The 20,622-nt window shown below is 47.0% G+C and overlaps 1 protein-coding gene across 1 annotated transcript in view; it reads right to left on the bottom strand.

Annotated features, from left to right (window-relative positions):
* Positions 1 to 78: 78 nt before the first annotated feature.
* The window catches only part of LOC119405393 (uncharacterized), an 88,600-nt gene continuing 68,056 nt past the window's right edge, over positions 79 to 20,622 (bottom strand). Inside the window, 10 exon segments of the mRNA XM_049419381.1 lie at positions 79 to 1,430; positions 4,297 to 4,611; positions 5,196 to 5,543; positions 5,680 to 6,061; positions 6,652 to 6,805; positions 7,891 to 7,969; positions 9,059 to 9,213; positions 10,382 to 10,551; positions 17,406 to 17,578; positions 20,153 to 20,413. Of these exon segments, the coding sequence (XP_049275338.1) occupies positions 1,045 to 1,430; positions 4,297 to 4,611; positions 5,196 to 5,543; positions 5,680 to 6,061; positions 6,652 to 6,805; positions 7,891 to 7,969; positions 9,059 to 9,213; positions 10,382 to 10,551; positions 17,406 to 17,578; positions 20,153 to 20,413 (2,423 nt within the window). The 3' untranslated portion in view covers positions 79 to 1,044.

The raw sequence follows: 20,622 nt of genomic DNA on the forward strand, positions 1-20,622 counted from the left end.
TTGGCAAGCACTAAAGATGGTTTGCGTCATTGAATGATCCGATTTTTTTTCTCATTTACCTGCGCTGCCCTCTGCCTGTTTGGTAGGGGCCTGGACAACCGGTATTGCCAGAACGAAGGCCTCCGAGATAAAGAGGCCTTTCACGACTTTTCCGCTAGGGCAAGGGCGCATACGCCGCGGAATCGTGAAAAAGGCAGATTGTTGTTCGGCGGTTGTCAAGCACTGTTTTCTATTGTTGCGTCCTCACTTCTTTATCAGTTAGGACTGTGTGTCGTATAGCATTCAAGGCTTATCGACTTCAGCGCGACTCGCTATGAAGGTGTTACTGTGATCCCTTAGAGAAACCGGACTAAACGACGCATTGTGGCCGTTCACTGCAAAGGTTGGTGTGTAGTTTCTTGGACAGTGCTATTGCCATGACACTGTAGTGTCGTCACTGACTCTCCTCCTCTTTCATCTTTTCTCACTCCCTTTCTGCTTCCCACGCACAGGGTAGCCAACCGGAGAGTTCCTCTGGTTAACCTCCCTGTATTTCTTTTATTCATCTGTATATTTCTCGCTGGTCATATTAACCTTTTTTTTCATATTCCGATTTCTTTTGTCGTTCTGTTTACCCTGGAATTTCGAAATAGCGGCTCACCCATAATCGCACGCTTTAACTATCTCACTTTAATGATCTAAGGGATGTGCCAAGCCAGCCCCATATCTTTACTATGTCGGACGTGTCCCGTCATTGTTTAACGTGCGGGGTTACGGAAATGCAGATTTGGACAACAGTGGCTGCCTGGTGTTCTATTCTACGAACGGTTAACTTCACGCGTTTACCCCTGGAAAGCCAGCAACCAAAGGCAGGCCGCTCAGAGCAGCACATCGTTGCTTCATTTCCATTTCTGCATGCGTTGCAACGGTTTTCCTCCAAACTCGTACAACGGGCGGGTGCTGCAGTGCAAATCCTCCCCGCCCCCCTGTCCCTAATGGAGATCCCGCGCAAGCATATGCCCACGCCGATTGACCACTTCCGAGTCGACACTACGTCCGGGCTCTTCACGGCGGAGTCTCGAAGTCACTGTACATCTGGCGAAAGGACGTGTCCGCCTTGCCGTACACCATGGGTCCACCGGGCACCCGGGAGGGCGACGCATGGTGGTAGTGGCTGCGACCCGCAGCCGCCGCCGACGTCGCGTGCACCACGGGCGCCGGCAGCGCGGTGGAAGTGACGCCGGCACCCGGGGGCATCCGGAAGTCTCCCATCACGGAGGCGATGAGCTGCTTGCGCTTCATGGAGCGCCGCTGCCACCGGAAGCAGAAGAAGCCGCCCAGCATGAGACCCACGTGGATGGCCGACACCACTAGCGCGGTGATGATGATGGTGTTCTGCGGATCGCAGGCGGGCTCTTCCTCGACTGGCCTGGGAGGCGGCGGCGGCGGCTCTGCGAGAAATGGGGACCATGACGAAATCCAGCTAAGTGTATAAAGAAAGTGGAGGAAATCGATAGGCCGAAATGCCTCGAGAGTTGGAGAGACAGAAAAATCAGAGGGAAGATTGCAAGGTTAGAAAATTTAGCAAGTTGGTCAGTATTATTCTTGGGGTGTGTTCCACTACTCACCGTACACGGCTAAATAGACATCAGAGCGGACGGCAGCCATCTTAAGTCACATTCCAATTCTCACATAGCCGGCAAAATAAACAGCTCCGCGCGGAGAGCATCAGAGAGAAATACGATGCAGGCTACATTGCTGTCCAAACATGATGGCGGCTAAGCGGAATGATTCGATAGCTTGGCTCTAACAGGTATGGTCGTCTGCCACAAATAGACGTTTTTTTCAATGTAAGCCACGTTCAGTCTTTTATATATTCGAACACGAATAAAGTCAAAAGAATACCAACTATGTTTGTTTTTCCTAGCTTTCTCGTGTCGACGTGAGGTGGCGTCATGTCGCGAAGTGGTCATCCGGACGCATTCCGTTACTTGGACGACTCGGCCTCGATGCCTGTCTTCTACGCTGTCCAACGTTGATTGTCTACGAGGCTGTCCGAGAATTGGAACATGAATATAGGAGAGAGTGAGGGGAGGAAACACGAATGTAAAGAGAACAGAAAGAGGCAGCACAAACGTCGCGCTGTGTTCTCGTGTTCCTCTTGTGTCCGCGTTTGCAAGCCTCACTTTCGTCTACGATGAAGCACAGAGAAGATTCAAGGAAGTGAGACAGGCGGAGTCCTGGTTGGCCTTCCTTCGTTGGGAAGTTAAGAAAGATGACCGAAGGATTAGAAAGACGGGAGAAGTTCACAGTGTGCACGCACGAACAAACATTTCAGCATACACATCGTTCAGTTCTCCAGAACACGTCGTGCATACTGTGATCAAAACGATCGGTACCAGCAGCAGCAACAGTACAGCCAACGCTACTGAGAAAAGACAGGCAGCGATGTTGGGACTCAACCACGTTTAAACATTTTTCAAGCACTCGACTCTTTCCAAACGCTGTCAGGCATTTGGTCTGTGTCCTCACGTTTTATCGCGGCGAGTAATTGCGGTCTAACCGCAATAATTTGTTCAAAAATAAACAATTCGCAGTGTCTCAAAGCCGCTCGAAAACAAAAATTAAGCATATAAATGTGCTACTCGTGAAATATATGTGCAACTGTAGACACGGCCGATTAGCGCCAGACACCATATAGCGTCATAATTCATCGCAGTAATCTTACTCGGTAACTCCATGACTTTATGTTTCAGAGTTCGAAGAAATGAGGTAGTATAAAGTGAGATATGGAACGTACAAGTATAACTACTAGTACTGGTAATGTACTAGTAACGTATTGTAAAGGCATTCACGAAAATGTACCCGCCTTCCTGTCGACATCCTTCATTGCTACGTAGCTGCTATTGCCTTGCTCCTGTCTCTGTGTTACTTGGGTTTAGCCCCTACTGCACTGAGCTAAGATTTCGTCTGATAGGTCGACAGAAGACACTTTTGTATATGTGTTCATCGGATGAAGAAATTGTCGTTATGTATAGGTATTAAAACGAACGAGATGTCCTATTCAGACATCTCGCAAATTGGGCAAGCTCGGAGATATTCACTACCTGCAACGTACCCGAAAGCAACTACAACATCCAAGAACACCTAGGCGGGACTTCGGAAATTAGCCTATTCTTCGTGGCATAGGCACACGAGGACAGCTTATGCCCGAAACTCTGCTGCTGTATAAAGTTGCGCGAAACATCCTTTTCGTGCTGGCAAATGTGACTGCTTTCCACGCGCCCCGCGGTAATATATTGTGAATGCGATGCACATCGGATGTAGTTTGCCTCGCGCGGCTCCTACGCACGAGCTGACAAAAGATGGGTCCCTAACCGTCGCCATCGCGACAAAAGAGGGCGCATAATAGACGCGCGTGTAATGCAGCTCCGGAGTAAGAAGTATCGCAATCACCTCGCCGACAGCGCTTTGTCCACGAGACGACTGTCGCAAAACTCGCCGGGGACACTTTTTATGGCCCGGAGTTCTTTCCCGTTTTGTGTTCGCCGAGTTCGGCCGGCCTCCTACGCGTAAGCCCGGCTCCCTAAAACGGCGCACCACTGTGAAAGCCTTCCTGGTGGTGTCGGCCAATCACGAAGATCGAGCGTTGGCGCACAGGGTGTTACTACGCAGCTAGTTTCGTCTCCTGCTGACAACGGCTCAGCGAACTGAAGACGGCTGCTTATTGGCTACTCAGGATTCGGAAGCGGACGATAGTACATCGAACGCCTGCGTAAAAATAGAGCGTCTAATTGAGGCTTCTCGATTGCTGCAGGACTTGAATGACAGCTAATACGACAGACTGTTGATCAAGACGCGAATCTTATCTGTTATGACTGCTTGCGAGAGCTAAAAACGGAAACTACAAGATGTCTAGAGAAAGCGACAGACCGACGTATAGTAGTCTTTGCCTAGCGTTTGAGCTCTCGCCGGGATTCATGAACTAGAAAATCCTGCCTGCAATATTATATGTCCCCATGATCGTAACATAACAGATTCATAATGTTAGACGCTTGGAGAAAGTGGACGAACTACTTTTAGCTGCGGACGAAGCATCAACACGCTGCACACGCTCCCGCCACGCTGCACTTATTTAGCGAGGTAGTGAGTACTACGTGTACACACACGCACACCATATAGAGAAAGCGGCACGCGCGGAATTCGTCTTCATTACCGTCTCATGACACCGAGCGGTGGCCGGCATCGTATAACGCCAGCTAGCTATAGCTACCCCCCCCCTCCCCCCTGCCACAGCCGCACTGACGACTTCCTCACCTCGTTTTCGGCTTCGTGGAGGCTGGTAGACGCCGCCGCCGGAGTTGGTGGCGGCGTTCCTTGCCCAGCCGTTGTCGGGCTTCCCGCCGCCACCGCCGCTGTCTTCGCCCACCATAATGGCTAGCGAGAGTGGAACTTCCTCGGGGTACGGCTTCTCGGTCGTGGCGACGATCTCGCGCAACGCCGAAGAAGGTCCGTACCCTCCTTCCATCTCTCGCACAACGAACTGGCCGCTGGAATTCGTCGTCATCTGCTGCTGTTGCTGCTGCTGTTGGAATAGCGCGTTGTCCTCGCCGTCCGCGAGGCCTAACGTCGCTTTCGTTTCGTTGATTCCGGGGGAGAAATTCAAGGCGTCGCTCCTCGCTTCCGCAGGCGGTGAATGTAGAGCCCCCTGCCAGGCGTCCGTCCGCGGCGGGACGACGTCCATTTGTTGTAGTCCTCGTCCGCCCTCTCGCGTTCCCCGTGAAACGAGCTGCTATCGCCGTTAACGCTTTCCCGAATACGGCCGGTAGGACCCGAAGGGTCCGATTCGAGTCCGGGCTTTTGAGAGTCCCTACCGGAAGCCAGATCTCGGCTCGTTTGCCTTAACGACGCGTTTACGCGGTCCGCGGTTCGGTCGAACTCGCGATGATGTCCCGCCGCTTCGTGGTAATGGAGTCCACGGTTTCCGGAAAGTTCCTTCTTTTGCTCGTTTCCGGCCATGTCGTGGTGATTAGGCTGATCTAATCGACGATCTTCGTTACGACGACGCTCGGCTCCTGGCTCGATGGCCCCTGGTCTCGGCGGTGGGCCGTACGGCATCCCTTTCCAGTCGTGCGAAAAGGATTGCGTCGAATGTGGCCCCGTTCCGCGGCGATTATCCGTATATGTGTGACTAACACGATGGTCGTAGTACCCACCGTGCCCATAGGGGCTCTGACCGCCGTACGGTGGCGGTGGCGGCGAGCCGTAGTGGCGGCCGTAGCCCAATCCGTAGCCACCGTAAGGCTGAGAAGTCAAATCGAAAGGAACGGCCGTTGCCTGCTGAGAAGGAGCTCGAACGTCACTTTGCATATGTGGGCCGTCAGGGTCAGGGTTACGGAACACGACGGCCGAGGACACTTGCTCGATTCTTTCGCCCTCCTTCGGAGCTTGCTGCATTTCCGGGCTGCTCACGTTTCCATCTTCGGGCAGGTACATTTCCTGCTTCCGGAACATCAAGTGCGGTTCGCTTTCCTCGGCATCGTCGTAAGCATCACCGTCCGCTTCTTCCGAATCAAAACGAAGAGTTTCGTTTGCATCGGGAAAAGGAGGTTAAGGTCGCTGCCGCAGTCTCTTCATCAGCCTCCTCGGTGACCGTTGTGTTGTGAGGCGTCTCTTCCGCGCTCTCTTCCATCATGTCACCGGTAGCGTTCTCGAATGGAACCCCTGTCATCGTCGATACACTATCTGTTGTCGACTCTGGACTAACGGTAGTCTCCGTAAGGCTCTCCGTGTCGCTCTGGGTCGTTGACGTCTCTTCCGTGGAAGCCGTCGTCGTGGTAGCGGGTTCGACCGTTGTGGTCTCGGGAGCTTGAGTCGTCGTAGTTGTTGCGGGCGGCTCGTTCGTAGTGGTAGCCGTTGTGGTCGTGGTTCGCACGGAATACGGTCTTATCACGATGGTCGGTTTGTGCGCCTTGAGGAAGATCGGCCTGGTTCTGTTCCTGAAAGCGAATCTGGCGAGCGGAGGGAAGGACACGTCCCTTCTTCTGCGGCCAAACGACTCGCCACCTCCTTGGCAGCGAACCTGCGTAAAGTTGAGGAATGTTCACCATGACCTGTGACAGCATTCATTGCTTTCATTTTTGACGTACCATCCCGTCACATTTCGTGCGCGATAAGAAAGGGTTGCTTTTAAATTTATATCCGTGTTATATGTTAGCTGCCAATAATAATATCAACCGACATAAAGCACCACGTTGTAATATCTAGAGCGATAAAACTACAGAAGTACCGATTAAAAATGATGGTAGACGCAGTATTAGCAATACCCAGAGCCATCTCTGTTGATTCGAAGCTGTATCCGTCCACAACTTTTGCAGAAATAGAGCTCTGGAGGGGATGGCACGAGTGACTGAACAATTAATTTATAGTTATACACTTTGTAAAGAATGCACTTCACCGTTTCTTAGCAAATTTGAACGCAGAACTATCTTCAGGCTCGGGCTGCTTTTTTTATCTCCACGAAAACACTATCTCCTCAATTCCTCCAAGCCGCTGTCAGCTGTGACATCACGCGCTTAAACAGAACTCGTGCTCCTGTATATTCATAAGAAGTTCACGAGGATATCTATGGGACTTTTCGAATAGAACACGCAGAATAAGGCTGGCACTCACCGGGTCACACCTGTCTTGGCAGAACCTTATTTGCACCTCGAAGTTAACCAGACCGGACGAGGGAAACCGAAACGCCTTGAAATTGGCGAAGAGCGCACCCGGTTGCCTGTAGTCCGGTCGAAGAGGCGGGAATATGCTCGGATCCACGGGACAACTGCGCAGCACATCGGGAGAAGGCGAGAGAGTGACGGTCAAGACGTTACGGAATTGAACTCAAGTCATTCTGGACGCCACCTTTTAAGGAAGCCGCATAAAATAGCTACTTGTCGCGGAACATATACCCCGTTGAATTTTTCCTGAGATTAACCGTTCAGAAAACCGGCCGCATCAAATAGTTTGCAAGTAATCCAGATAACGGCGAAAATAGGAAAGAGGAAGAAGTGAACGTCGTTTGATAGAATCTTCAAAGTCGGGCTACTCTCTTAAATTTTCAGCAGGTAGTGTTTCATTGCATGAGTGACCCCTGCTGTCTTTGTAGACTGCTTCCCAAATCTGTCAGCCAGGTTGATAAGAAAGCGCGGCATTGTGACACAGGTAACTACAAGCGTCGAGAGCAAAATGTGTGTGCATCCACGCATGTACAACTAGGTTTTCGTGAACGCGGGCACTCCCATCTTTGCAAGTTCATTCATTCATTCATTCATTCATTCATTCATTCATTCATTCATTCATTCATTCATTCATTCATTTTTGTACAATAGGTGGCATTCCCTATGCATCTCTTCTATAGCATAAGCGTTTTATGCACACAGCCCTCTTTTCAAGTTACAGGCTCGCTTGACCACATCTCCCTATCAATAGGAGTGTCGCTGCCGATGTTTACGGTTACACGTAAAGTGTATTAAGAATTTCTACGTGTTACTGAGCCGTCCGTTTCACACCTTAGTTCCCGAAAGAAAAAAAAATGTATCACAGTAATATCGTTTCAGCACATAGTATAACCACGTTAAACATCATAAATAGCGTCCACTGTGCCCGATTTACCCTTTGTGCATTGCTGCATGCGCCTACCTTACATTATGCTGCTTGCCAGCGTAGTTCTCGCCCTTACGTTCACGAAATTAGTCGAGAAAACCACCGGTACCGATTCGCCTTGCGTGTTCGCTCGGCAACAGTGTATTTGGCTAGACAATATGTCCATAACACCATTAGAAATTTAGCTAGCGTGATTCTGCACAAGCACTGCAGCTCCACATCAACGGCACGCGTCGTGATACTAGTAAATGATATTGTACTTACCCTAGGCTGTCAATGAGGAAAAGCGATTCGCCATTGGAGCTCCTCGCGTAAAGGTTTCTCGCAAAAATGGCAAATGCACCTGCAGGGCGACAAAAGCGAAATTTGTTAATTAGTATTGGCTCATTACATTGACCCACTTAAGATGCGGCCGAACTGCCTTATATTTAACGATTAAGCTATTTTGACTGTTGCTTCCCTGCTTTGTGTGCACACCTTCGTTAGGCTGTTTCATTTAGAATCATTCCTTCTCAGGGATGATTCCTCAGGGATGATTCTCAGAGATGAACGACCAGCCTGTTTAGTTCTTCCAATCGTATAGCATGTCATTGCGCTGTAGCAAACGATTACTGCTACGCATCGTCGCTCACGCCGTAACGAAGCTTTGAAAGCTCGCGTTTATAAACTGCTTGTGGATCATTAAACAACGACTTTTACATTAACCAGTAAAAAAAAAAATACATGACTCGAGCTCTGCCGTACTACGGTAGCTGGATTTATTCGCTTTTATGTGGCCCTGGTGAAACCGTAGTGCACCGTGTCGCAAAATTTGCCGCATGAACGACAACTCAGAGATAGTGAAGTGCGCTTTATATGGACACTAAGAGAGAAAAAAAGATTTTTCTCGATTAGTGAATTACTCTTTCACGATACCAAGGTCACCACACTTGCCGCTGGGAGCCGCTTGGTAAGCGACAAAACGCGCAAAAACAAAATGCGGGTGGCGACGCCACCTTCATGTTCCTGCACCAATTGCGGTGACGTCATTTATTTCGAAGGCTTCTACTAAGACATACGCAGTTCCTAACCGGTAAAAATGAGGTACATTTTCCTCTGAGGGGACCAGAGACTTAACATACCGAATGTCAGGAAATTTCGTTGAGCCATAGTCGCCAAAATACGAAGCATACACTTCAATATCCATGACGTCACGCGAGGAGATTCCGGCACGAAATTTCAAAATGAGACTTTGGCCTTGATTTTGTCGTCTGTTATTAAAGCTGTGATGGTGAAATTAATGACGTTAGCGCTTTCGAAGTAAAATTTATCAATCGAAACTGATTCATCGTTTCACTGTATAGTGTACCTTTAACAGCACGAACGACGACTCAGAGATAGTGAACTGCGCTTTAAAGCAAGATCAAGTACAAAAAATGGGGTGAGGTCTCACTGCCGGGCTCTTGTATTTCGATCCTGAGCGTGAGCTCGTCCCCGAGGCCGACCACTCCTGCGTCACGCCCGCTGGGATCCAGGATTCGCATGACCACGTTCGGAGGCGGGGCGGTGTTGGTCACGACGGACGTTATGGTCGGCTGGTGGCGAGTTCTGCGGGCAATCACGAATTCGAGGTGGTTGCACGGCGCTGAACGAACGGAAGGCCAACAGTCGTTACACAAAGCCGCCATGTAAAGCCCGCGCCATCACCCCTTTGAGTCTGTATCATACGGAAGCATCAAGTGATTTGCGCCGCTTCAGAGCAGAACACAGTTGTACCACCTTTGTATCGGCAGCCTTATTGCGGTAAAGATAATTACTGACACAGACCGACCTCATTAAGGGACGCTTGTCAATTACACAACTGCAACCTCTAGGCTAATTATTCTCTCATCCCTACCTTTAAACCGTCATTTGTACTTACAAAGCAGGAGTATCTATATGTATGTTCATGAAAGAAGCTGAGGCAGCATGCGCAGAAAGAAAACCGTATCGACAAAGCTGTAACACCTCGAACTGTAGGTAGCGAAAAGAAGCGCACGCATTCACAAGAGGAGGTAGGACAAGCTCGGACTCGTACCGATTATTAACCGGCAAGAGCCGCTACAGTAACAAACGACATGAAACGAAGTGCGCATGCGCTATGGCATGACCTCGAAGCATTATCTATCGTATGCACCAAGAAAAACCTTCCGCATATTATACTGGATGATAGACTTACCACTAACGCACTCACTCAAGTGGTTATTCGCATATATTTTTTTAAAGGCTTGTAGTATCAGTAGTGCTTTCGCTCGGAAAAATCTGCATTCTATGCTATACCCTACATGCGCAGTAAAAAATGACTTAGAAATGTTTGGATGCGAATTCTTTGGTACGGATTCATCGATAAAAACACAGCGTTAATTAAAACACGGACCAGGAAACATCACAAGAGGACAGCGCCAGTCCTCGTGTGATGTTTCCTGCTCCGTGTTTAAATTAGCGCTGTATCTTTATCGATGAAAAAAAAAATAATAACGCTTCTTGTGCTTGGTCAAGGAGGACTCCCTGCATTCCTGCGCTGCAGTAAAGATATCTTGCGAATGGTACAGTGGCATAGCCCGGAGAATACGACCAGCTCCGCAAGCAAATATTACGCCTCTACGAAACAGGTATCTGGCAAATCGTTTCCTATAGCTTCTAACCGCAATGTTTCCAGCGAATACAAATACGTGATGACCGTGACGCTGTTACTCCCCATCGTTCATGTTCACATACGTATAAATATGTAACTCACGTGACGTCCAGACCACCACTGTAGGCGCCATTTCGCGCGAAAGTGGAGCCCAGCGTGACCGTCCTGTCGCCAGCTTCAAAGGAGCACACGACGCGAATGTTACGGTCCGTGTCGGTCATTATGATGGGGTGCTGTTGGACGACTACTTCGTTGGCATAGCGACCATCCCCCTGCGTACAGAAAATGACGAAGAGAAACCGACTCAGGCTGCTGTTTATGCAGGTGCACAAGCATATGGGCGCCAAGGCATAATACGGCACACGCAATTTTTTTTTTTACGGCGAAAGCCTTAGATTCCTCTTCAAACGCAAAAATTTACCGGCGTCCCGCGTCGGCGTCTCCCGTCGGCGGCGCCAACACGAGTGATCCAAAAAATCATCATTATTTGATGGCATCACCATATGACGTCACCACTACGTTACAGATCGCGAAAGTTCGTGACGTTATTATGACGTCACACTGACGTAACGTCACATGATGACGTCATCACACGACGTCGTAGCGTGATCAGAGGTAGGCCGATCACGGAGGCAGTGCAAAACCTGGTGAGGTGCCTCCGATCCTAGAGGCAGTGGAAAACCACGTTAGGTGTAGAAAGCTTTCCATGTGTGGCGAGGCAGAATCAATGCGATCGACTGAGAAGGAAAAAAAGATGACTTTCACCTTTCAGTCGTCTTGGGTTAGTGCATAAGGGACCCTGTGAGTTTTTTTTTTTTTTAGGCTCCCCATTTGAAATACTCATCACGTGAAGAAACGGGTTATGATTGCTGATGAGATGTATCTGAAAGATTGCAACTCCGTATAAAATTGGCTGACAACTCAATCACTGGATTAAAATTAAATCATGACGACGTTGCTGTTATAACCATTTAGGTGTCTGGTGTGAATGTACAAGTAAATAATCATTGCACACTTTCCTTAGTATATTTGCTTTTCTTTTGTGTTGAATCGTTACATTATACTATACATATTTAAAATTTCATTTGAAGAATCCTTGGCCAATCTCTCAGTGTGGCTACGAATCATATGTGAGGTAACAGCAACAGCAACAACAAAGAAGTCATCGAACAGCCATCATTTGTCAATTATAGGCACACATCCGCAATCATTGAGCCAAAAATTAGCCAAGCTAAGCCAGTTCTACCCCGTTCTTGCACTGCGCGAGTAAGTACGACAGGGCAGGTTGCTACCGTTCACCATTCTCTGTTCACCTGTCTATCACAAATAGCTTGGGAACTAGTACACTTAATGTTCTCTCGCACATAAAATAGAGATAGATAAATGAATAATTCCAGCGCTTCATTATTCCCTCTTTCTCTCGTAATGTCAGTCAAAATGTGGAAGCCTCTTTCCCACGCACCCACCCAATTCGCGAATGACAAGGGCGTTAGGGCGAGCCACGAGCGTGGCGTTTAGGCCGGATGACATGTAAAATAGTTAGCGCTCGGATATATTTATGCGACTATTCGAGCGTGAAGTTTCTGAAGGCGTCGTGAGAAACCGAAAGTATTTCCAGCTAACTTTCGCTCGTAGAGCCTGTCCCGACATCCCCGGACTTCGTGCATGGCTTGCGACGCCCCCTGACTGCTTTAAGTAGAAATTCTCGCCTTTTTTTTGTACTTTATATCTGGAGCCGGCTGGCGTGAACGTGAACTCCACCATGTTACGCTTAGTAAAAGCATCCGGCCGCGTATGCGGATGTGGTTTTGCATAAAGAATTCGCTTACGCGTATATTATTCTGTCAGGTCTTTTGAGAAGAAGTCGTCGTAACATTGTTAACGATTTCTTGCTAGTATAGACTGAAAGCGTACTTTAACGCAGCCCTTTAGCGCAGCATATTAAACACGCCAATGAGGCAGCACAGCTGTAAAAAGTCGCATGGTCCCTTATGCATTTGTCGAATACGACTCGAATCTGAAAGCCATACTTTTCATTGTATTCTCAATAGACTGTATTGATTCCCCTTCCCCCAAAAGCTATCTGCACCCAACGTGGCTTTTACACGGCCTCCGGGATCGGAGAATCTGCAGCTTTCTTCACATAATGCGTCCGCCGCGGTAGTGTAGCGCTTACAGTGCTCAGCTGGTGATCCGAAGGTCGCGGGTTCGATCCCAGCCGCAAGGACGTCGTTTCGACGGAGGCGAAATGCTAGAGGCCCGCGTACTGTGCGATGCCAGTGCACGTTAAAGAACACCGGATGGCCAAAATTTCCGGAGCCCTCCACTACGGCGTCCCTCATCAGTAAATCGTCGTAATACCTCAGATATTATTATTATTCTACACCTAACGTGGTTTTGCAGTGCATTCGGGATCGACCCGCCTTTCACCAAGCCGCTATGTCATCATGTGATGTTATGACGACTTCACAAATTTTGGCCACTTGTGACGTTACGATGACGTGATAGAGTGACGTCATCACGTGATTGTGATACTTTCATCATTTGCGTTGACGCCGCCGCTGTCGACGGTCACTTTTTGCGTTTGATGAGGTATCTAAGGCTTTCGCCTTAAAACTTGTGCAGAGATGACTCTCAAATGTTTCAACGCTATGCTACGCAAAATAGGCTTATAAATTGTGGTGTTTATTGTTGGCCCCTGCGTTTATACTGTTATGTATTTATTTCTGTTCTTTTAAACAGGCTGGGGAGGTTCACGGTCCGAGTTCCTGCATACTTCGGAAGTCAAGGGTTAGCTACTGTACCTGCTCACAAGGTCCCAGGGTTTGAGCCCCGATATACTTGGTAAGTAGTGGGCTCGAATCGTTATTCACCTCATACCATTATAGATTTCCAATGTATTTACAATGAACTCAATGTGTTCCTACGGGAAAGGCGTTGTGTCACAGACAACTTTGGTGAGAAATTACAGCCTACGAATACTTCGCCTTGCAATATCGCAATCGATATCTGGGGGACATATTCACGGAAGCTTTTCTTACAACTACCGTGTCCCGAGTACATACACTAGTTTCCTGGGCCGACGAAAGCGCACCTACAAGATTAGACATTCAGCATGCGTTACTTGTAATTAAACTATTATGTTTTGATGGTATAATCAGTGTAACGTGTGTCACTCATGTAAACCCCTAGACTCGACTTTAAAAAATTATTAGAATTTATGCTGCCGTAGTGGCACGAAAGCTCGCTTCACGGAAGCTTAATGAAACGGAACTATACTCGGTAATATCTTTTTTCAATACTTGGTTCAAGTGCTAGGCTTGTTCCAGTGGGGTTCCACCCATCGCATATTTTGTTCTTCATACATACGTACTGTCGTCAGTAAAGCAGTGGTTCAGTAAAGTGGGCTTTCCGCACATATTACGCATTAGTGGTGAAGCCAGGTTTAACGGGCGCTTTTTAGCAACGTGCGAACGCCCACAGGGTCAGTCGGTGTTTCCAGAAGGCTGGTGTTCAACGGACACATATCAGCTTCCAACAGTGCTGATGTTTTGTAAGCGTTACTGGTCGTCTCGACTAACGAACGTGCTGTAAAATGCAGGGAAATATATAGGTACCCGCACAACCCATGGATGACGGATGGTCTTCTAAAAATTTAAGGATGAGGGAAAACATGTGCAAAAAAAGACTAAGCGTCAGTTCTGTAACACTGCACTCGCTAAACGATATAACAGTTGCTGTAAATTATTGAACGTTTTGCTTAAACAGGCGAAGAAAAAGGTACTACGAAAGTAAATCTGTACAGAATAACAATAACCCTTAGAACCAGTGACAGCTACTAAACTCTTTTTCTTAATAGGTCGTTTGGTGATGCCCCCATAACCAAAATAAATTTTAATAGTCTAAGTATATCGGAGCCGAATGAAATCGCGAATGCTTTCTCGGACTACTTTTCTTCCATTTATTCGAATAAAAGCCGACATGCGCATGTGCGTAGCACCTTACTCCGCACGACACAGTCATTCTTTTTCTTACCTGTCACACCAAATGAAGTGTTTTCCACAATTACTAATCTTAAAAATACAGGGCCTGGTTTTAGATAAAATATATCTGTGAAACATTTAAAACTAGTTACACATTTTATCTCGGACACGCTCTCTAACATTGTTAACCTGATGTTTAAACACGGCCCATTCCCTCCTTTCTTGAAAAAAGCCAAGAATATTCCTATTTTTAGAAAAGGTGACAAACAAATAGTTAACAATTACCGACCAATTGCAATTAATTCCTGCCTTAGTAAACTCATTGATAAATTATTTGCTAAGAGTCTTAATTAATACCTAATAAAGTCCCAGTTGCTAAAGAATATCCAATTTGGTTTCCACAAAATGCGTTGGCGGGCTAGTGGTTGGCGGATTAGTGGAACGTTCAGGGTGGTTTCCACCCAGAACGTTCCACTAATCTTGCTGTGCTGTCTCTGACTGACTACACTAAAAAATGCACCGATTCAGGAAATTTAGTAGGATCTGTTTTTTAGACTTCACTAAAGCTTTTGACACGATTAACCATCAAGTGTTTTTTAACAAGCTTCAGTGTTATGATATAAGCGGTCCTGCGCTAACATTCTAAAAAACACAAAAAGCTACTTACTTGACCGACAATGCACAGTACGTAGCAAGCACAATCTCGGCAACTAAATGCATTAGCCAAGGTGTACCACAGGGCTCAGTTATAGGTTTGCTTTTCGTTTTATATGTTAACGATCTTCCGGATTTTTTTTTAACTCCACCAATAACGATCACTGCGTTTTATACGCTGATGACACTGCCATATCTTCAGCCGATAAATCGATTACTGCTCTTACTTCAAGGTTAGATATGGCATTGAGTAACATTCTGAATTGGTGTAGCAATAATTACTTAGTTCTTGATCTTCTTAAAACAATATATATGTTGTTTTAAGACTGCTCAAAGGCTATTAACATTTATTCATGAACTAAGACTTGGGACTCATTTTATAACCGCTTACGATGATGTTACTTTTCTTGGCATAAATCTTGACCCTAACCTTACATTTTGCTATCACTTCCACCATCTCAAGCAGAAGACTTCGTTTTGCATTCGCGCAGTAATCAAATATCGTCATTTTTTTTTCTCGGGAGGCTCTGCTAGCGTTGTACTTTGCTTTCATTCATAGTCACATTCACTACGGTATCGTTTCATGGGGCAACACGTACGCTTGTGACTTGTCATCAATTCAACATATACAAAATCAGTCAGTACGCATCATCACTTCCAGTTCCATACAATCTAACGCCTCTGTGTTACTCCATTTTTACATTATCTTGCCTGTTAATTATTTGTTCCAGTTTAACGTAGTCATCTTGTTCCACAAACTACTTCATAACAAGCTCATGCTTCCGTTCATGTCATATGATCTATTGCAGAATAAAAATGTAACAAGATTTGCAGCTAATAACAATTTTTTGTTACCCACGGTTCATACTAATCTCCGCAAAAAAAGAAAAAAAAAGACATCTGCGTTCACTGCAGTTTCACTTTGGAATGATTTACCATCGGCTATTAAATCTCTTGTTTTTCTTGCAGTCTTTAAAAATGATCTTAGGCATCACTGCCTCAAATAACTGTACTCATATTCTGGCTTTTGTAGCATCGACTTTTTTTTTTTCACTTTCTCCCTTGTAACTTTAGTTTCTTTTTTCTGTGCTTTTTCATTTTTTATCGATGCGAACTGAAATGTTCTATCTAATAAGTTTTGCATTTGCCAGTAATTGCGTTCATTTGCTGTGTTAGTTATTACCATCAGTGTTTGCATAATTAACCGAGGGTCCCACTACAGTTCTTTTACTTTGGGACCCTCGCCTGTATATCTTTGATTCTGTAATACTTTTTTTTTTGTTTGAAGTGAAAAAAAATTAAGAAAGTGCGTCCAGGACATCCTATCTATGACGACTAAGTTCTTCACCCGCGTTTATTATTCCGTTATACACAGTTGGCTCGTGCGATCTGTGCCAAATTTTACGACGCGTTTTTCTTTCCTAAGCGTCAACGAGCAACGCGTGCCACCTCCAGCGGCATCACATCACGCCAGAGATAACAATTTTTAAAAATAAAATGGCCTTGAAGAAGTGCTGTCCTGTTCCGATGAAGCGGATAGCGAAATTTCGCTCCTGAACTGTTCAAGATGTGCGGCGGAATCGAATTATAGAGTGTCATCACTGAGCGGTAAGCACGCCGAGACAAGGACAACGAAAACAAACATAGAAGGCGATTGTGCTCGTTTTCCTTGCTCTTGGTGCGCTAACCGGTTTAAATGCATTACTTTAACAACTAGCTCGGACCCAGATTCCAAGTCACCACTTAACTACGAAATGACGTGAAGTTGGCTTCTCCACATTAGAAGTAATATTGCGGTGAAGCGTGCCTTCAAAAATTCACATGGTCCATTATGCATTCACTAAGAGGGCTCGAAGGCGAAAGCCACCTTCTTCCCTTTTTCTCAGTCGGTTGTACTGAATTTTCCCCTCCCCCTTTTCCCCCTTTCAAAAGCTTTCTGCACTTTACGTGGTTTTTCAGTAGATCCGGCATCGCAGGCACTACAAGCCTTGTGCACCTCACTGTGTTTTGCAGAGCCCATGGTATTGGCCCACCTTTAACCAAATGACGTCATGCGATGACGTCACGAATTTTTGCGACCGGTGACGTCATGATGGCGTCATAGTGATTTCATAACGTGATGATCTTTTTTTTGCATCACTCGTGTTGACGCCGACGGTCACATTTTTTTTACCCGCCGGGGTGGTCTCGTAGTTATGGGGCTCAACTGCTCACCCTAAGGTCGCGGGATCGAGCCCCGGCCTTGGCGGCCGCATTTCGGTGGAGGCGTAATGCCAGAGGCCCGTGTACTTAGATATAGGTGCGCGTTTAAGAACACCAGATGGGCAAAATTTCCGGAGCCCTCCACTACGGCGTCCCCATAATCACATCGTGGTTTTGGGACGTAAAACCCCAACAGTTATTGTTATACGGTCACTTTTCGCGTTTGATGAGGCATCTGCGGCTTTCACGTTAAAAGTGCACAGACGTCTACGTGAAGGAGAGCGCACCTCGGTCAGCGTCCCGCAGCGAGTGCCGAGCGAGACGGCGAACTGGAGTGTGTTCTGTCCATTGCCCACCACGAAGCACTGTGAGGGGTTGCCCTTGGCGTAGACGCGACCGTGGAATGGCGTGTCGAAGTTCATCGCCAGCAGCATGTCCTGCTGGTTGCACTGCACGCTCACTGCAACAAAGAAAAAGTCGGCACGAAAGAGAACTGCTTTTAAAGATAGCTTAACGAAGACTTTCGTAGCACTCACACAAATTATCATGCGATCCGTGTGAATCCGTTGTTTTGAGATTAAAATTTCGCTTTGGCTAAGCATGCAGCCTAGTACAATTGGTTACTGCAAATTAGCTTGGAGTTTTTTCCGACGGACTTCTGAGCCTCCACTCCGGCTGATCATGTTCGCCGGTAATACGGTAACGCGCAAACAACGGAGAAGTTTGCGGACACACCAAATAGGGTATTTTAGACGTACCGCTTTACCGCGCGCTAATTGCGGAAATACCGTACCCTCGTGGTCGCCACGTATCTTTCTTTAGTCTGAAAGGCCTATTCTAGCCATTTTGATCATCGTATCATGATACCGTACGCAATGAACCGCTCGCGCGGCTAAGAAGTTTTAATGGAAACTACTTGCCGAACACGACGGTACAGTATTATTGTACTTACCGTACGGTAAACCGGCACTGCTAAAACTCCCTAATAAAGTGTTTTAGAAGAGGCAGTAATGCTGTTCCGTTGTGATCTGCAAGCATTTTTTTTAATTGGGCGAGCTACGAACTAGTGGCGCGAAGATTCAGGAAAATCAGCGGAGCTAGAGGCGTTCCTTCGTCCTTTCCCTCTTCCACAGCCTCGTTCCCACCCCTTACTATACTATACTATGCTATACTATACTATACTATACTATACTATACTATACTATACTATACTATACTATACTATACTATACTATACTATACTATACTATACTATACTATACTATACTATACACATGTGTTCTGCACTGAGTCTAGCCAAAGCCATCTGTGGCCAACACGCAGCTGTACCAGATCATCACGTGATCGGCATTTTCGCGGGCTTTTGCATCGGTATACGTGGACATGACAATGGCTGTTACTAAGGGCTGTCTATGGTTCACGTGACATACCCTTACGTGGGACCCCGTATGTACGGCTAGGGTAAGCACGACCAAGCATTTCTATAATTCATGAGTTATTGATCACTTATTCATTGGCTAGCTATTGGTTATCACAACGTATCGGGAAGGTACTTTTGGGTCAGGCTAAGCTCATCCAGGCATTTTCTATGATGTATTGGTTGTTGCTTGATTACCCATTAGCTATTCATTGACTATCGATTAGTTATCACAAGGTATCGATCATGTATTTCGGCCATGCTAAGCACATCCAAGCATTTTCTAGAATTCATCGGTTATTGATTAATTATCGATTAGCTATTGATTCGTTATCTATTGGCTATCACTACGATTTGGCCATGTATTTGGGCCATGCAAAGTACATCCAAGCATTTTCTAGAATTTATTGGTTATTGATCGATTATCAATTAGCTATTGATTTGTTATTTATTGGCTACACTAGATATCGATGGCTAGGGTGAGCTTAAGTAGTCTCAGCCATGCATAACTAGACTCAACTAGGCTTAACTAAGCTTGACTTAGACTGTATAGGATATGCAAAACTAGGCCGAGCTTTTGCGAACGCCGCACTTCGAACGAAAAGCTTAAACAACTTAGCTGTTAAAGGGACTGACAACCAATTTTATGGTGCCTATTTTCTTTAACGCAACGGAAAGCTTATCGGTGAGAGTGCCTATTCACGGAATGGTAACGTAGAAAACGCCGTGACACATTTGTAATCTGCATTTTTCTATCTGCGACGAACATGAAATCGTATACACAAGTGACAACACATGCTGCAAAGAGTGAGCGCGAGAGCGGTTCGTGTTCGAGCGTGGTGGTTTACTGCGCACGCGTGCACTCCGCGCATGCGCCGCGGCTCGACATGTTCCACTGTCTACCGCGAAGGCAACGCCGCTTCTCACAGTGCAACTCCTTTTTACCTCGTAAGCAGCACAAAATAGAGCAGGGACAGATATTAATATACATGCTCCAATGTTCAGGACTAATTATGGCGCGCATGACAGCGTCACACTACGTGACTACGTACAGCAAAGTGATCCACTCCATAGTCCAACTTCAAGGCTCTCCCGCTAGGCTACGCGACATACAAGTTCTTTTGTTACTTTTAAACACGATTTAAAAATTAAATCCTACTCACAACGCGAAAAGGATGCTGGAATATGTCGCCATATTTCACGGTATTTTCTTTTCTACCGGGATCTAATCACACGTTCTGACCATTTGTCAGTCCCTTTAAAACTTCTTGGCAACGCGACTTTCTTATCGCGGACGGTTATACTTGATGAGACGATGAAAATGGCTAATAGTGGTCTTGTAGACTGAGAAGGCTACGTGCCGATTTTTCGCTACGCACCACCCCGACCACGGTAACCATATTACCGTCATTGATAAAACAGCGTAGTACCTCTACTGAATGACTGGTCAATCGACTGACGAACAAGCATTTATGGTTCCCATAAATGCTTGTTCTGCTACCGTGCCTGGATAGCCGAATGGTTACGGCGCTCGCCTTCGGACCGTGGGTAGGCGGGTTCGAATCCCGGCACGGGATTTGCGCGAAGTGCTCGGGGACGCCCGCACTGGCGACCAACCTTGTTCGCACGTTCCCTTCTCGCTGTAGACAGAGTACCGGCGGTGCACGAGCGCGGCCGCTCCCAGCGGCGTGCTCTGGGCGTCCTCGCTGCTAAGCGCGCAGTCACGGTGCACCGTCTCGAAGTTTACGGCGCGGCAGCTGAACAGGCGCTCCAGGTCACACTGGCGCTGACACTCGGCCAGGCTGAACGCGTGGCCCAGCCGGTCGATGATGGGCAGGAACCGGTCCACGTGCTCGCGGTACTGACACGTCGATGGCTCTGCGATAAGGAGACGCTTTAAACGGCGTAAACATGGTCATTCAGCGTAGGTATTTATGCGCGGAATTCTGGGCTGGTCTCGAGTACACTGTAACCAAGCAGTCGGAAAACCCGAGTGTCCTCGTGTCGCGGAGCTATCCGTTAAAACTCTTCTGTATTAACGAGAGTAGCGTGCGTGCGTCTATATGTGTTTGTATGTTACGGAAGCA

This window comes from Rhipicephalus sanguineus, chromosome 9 (genome assembly GCF_013339695.2).
Source record: "Rhipicephalus sanguineus isolate Rsan-2018 chromosome 9, BIME_Rsan_1.4, whole genome shotgun sequence".
Taxonomy (NCBI): Eukaryota; Metazoa; Arthropoda; class Arachnida; order Ixodida; family Ixodidae; genus Rhipicephalus; species Rhipicephalus sanguineus.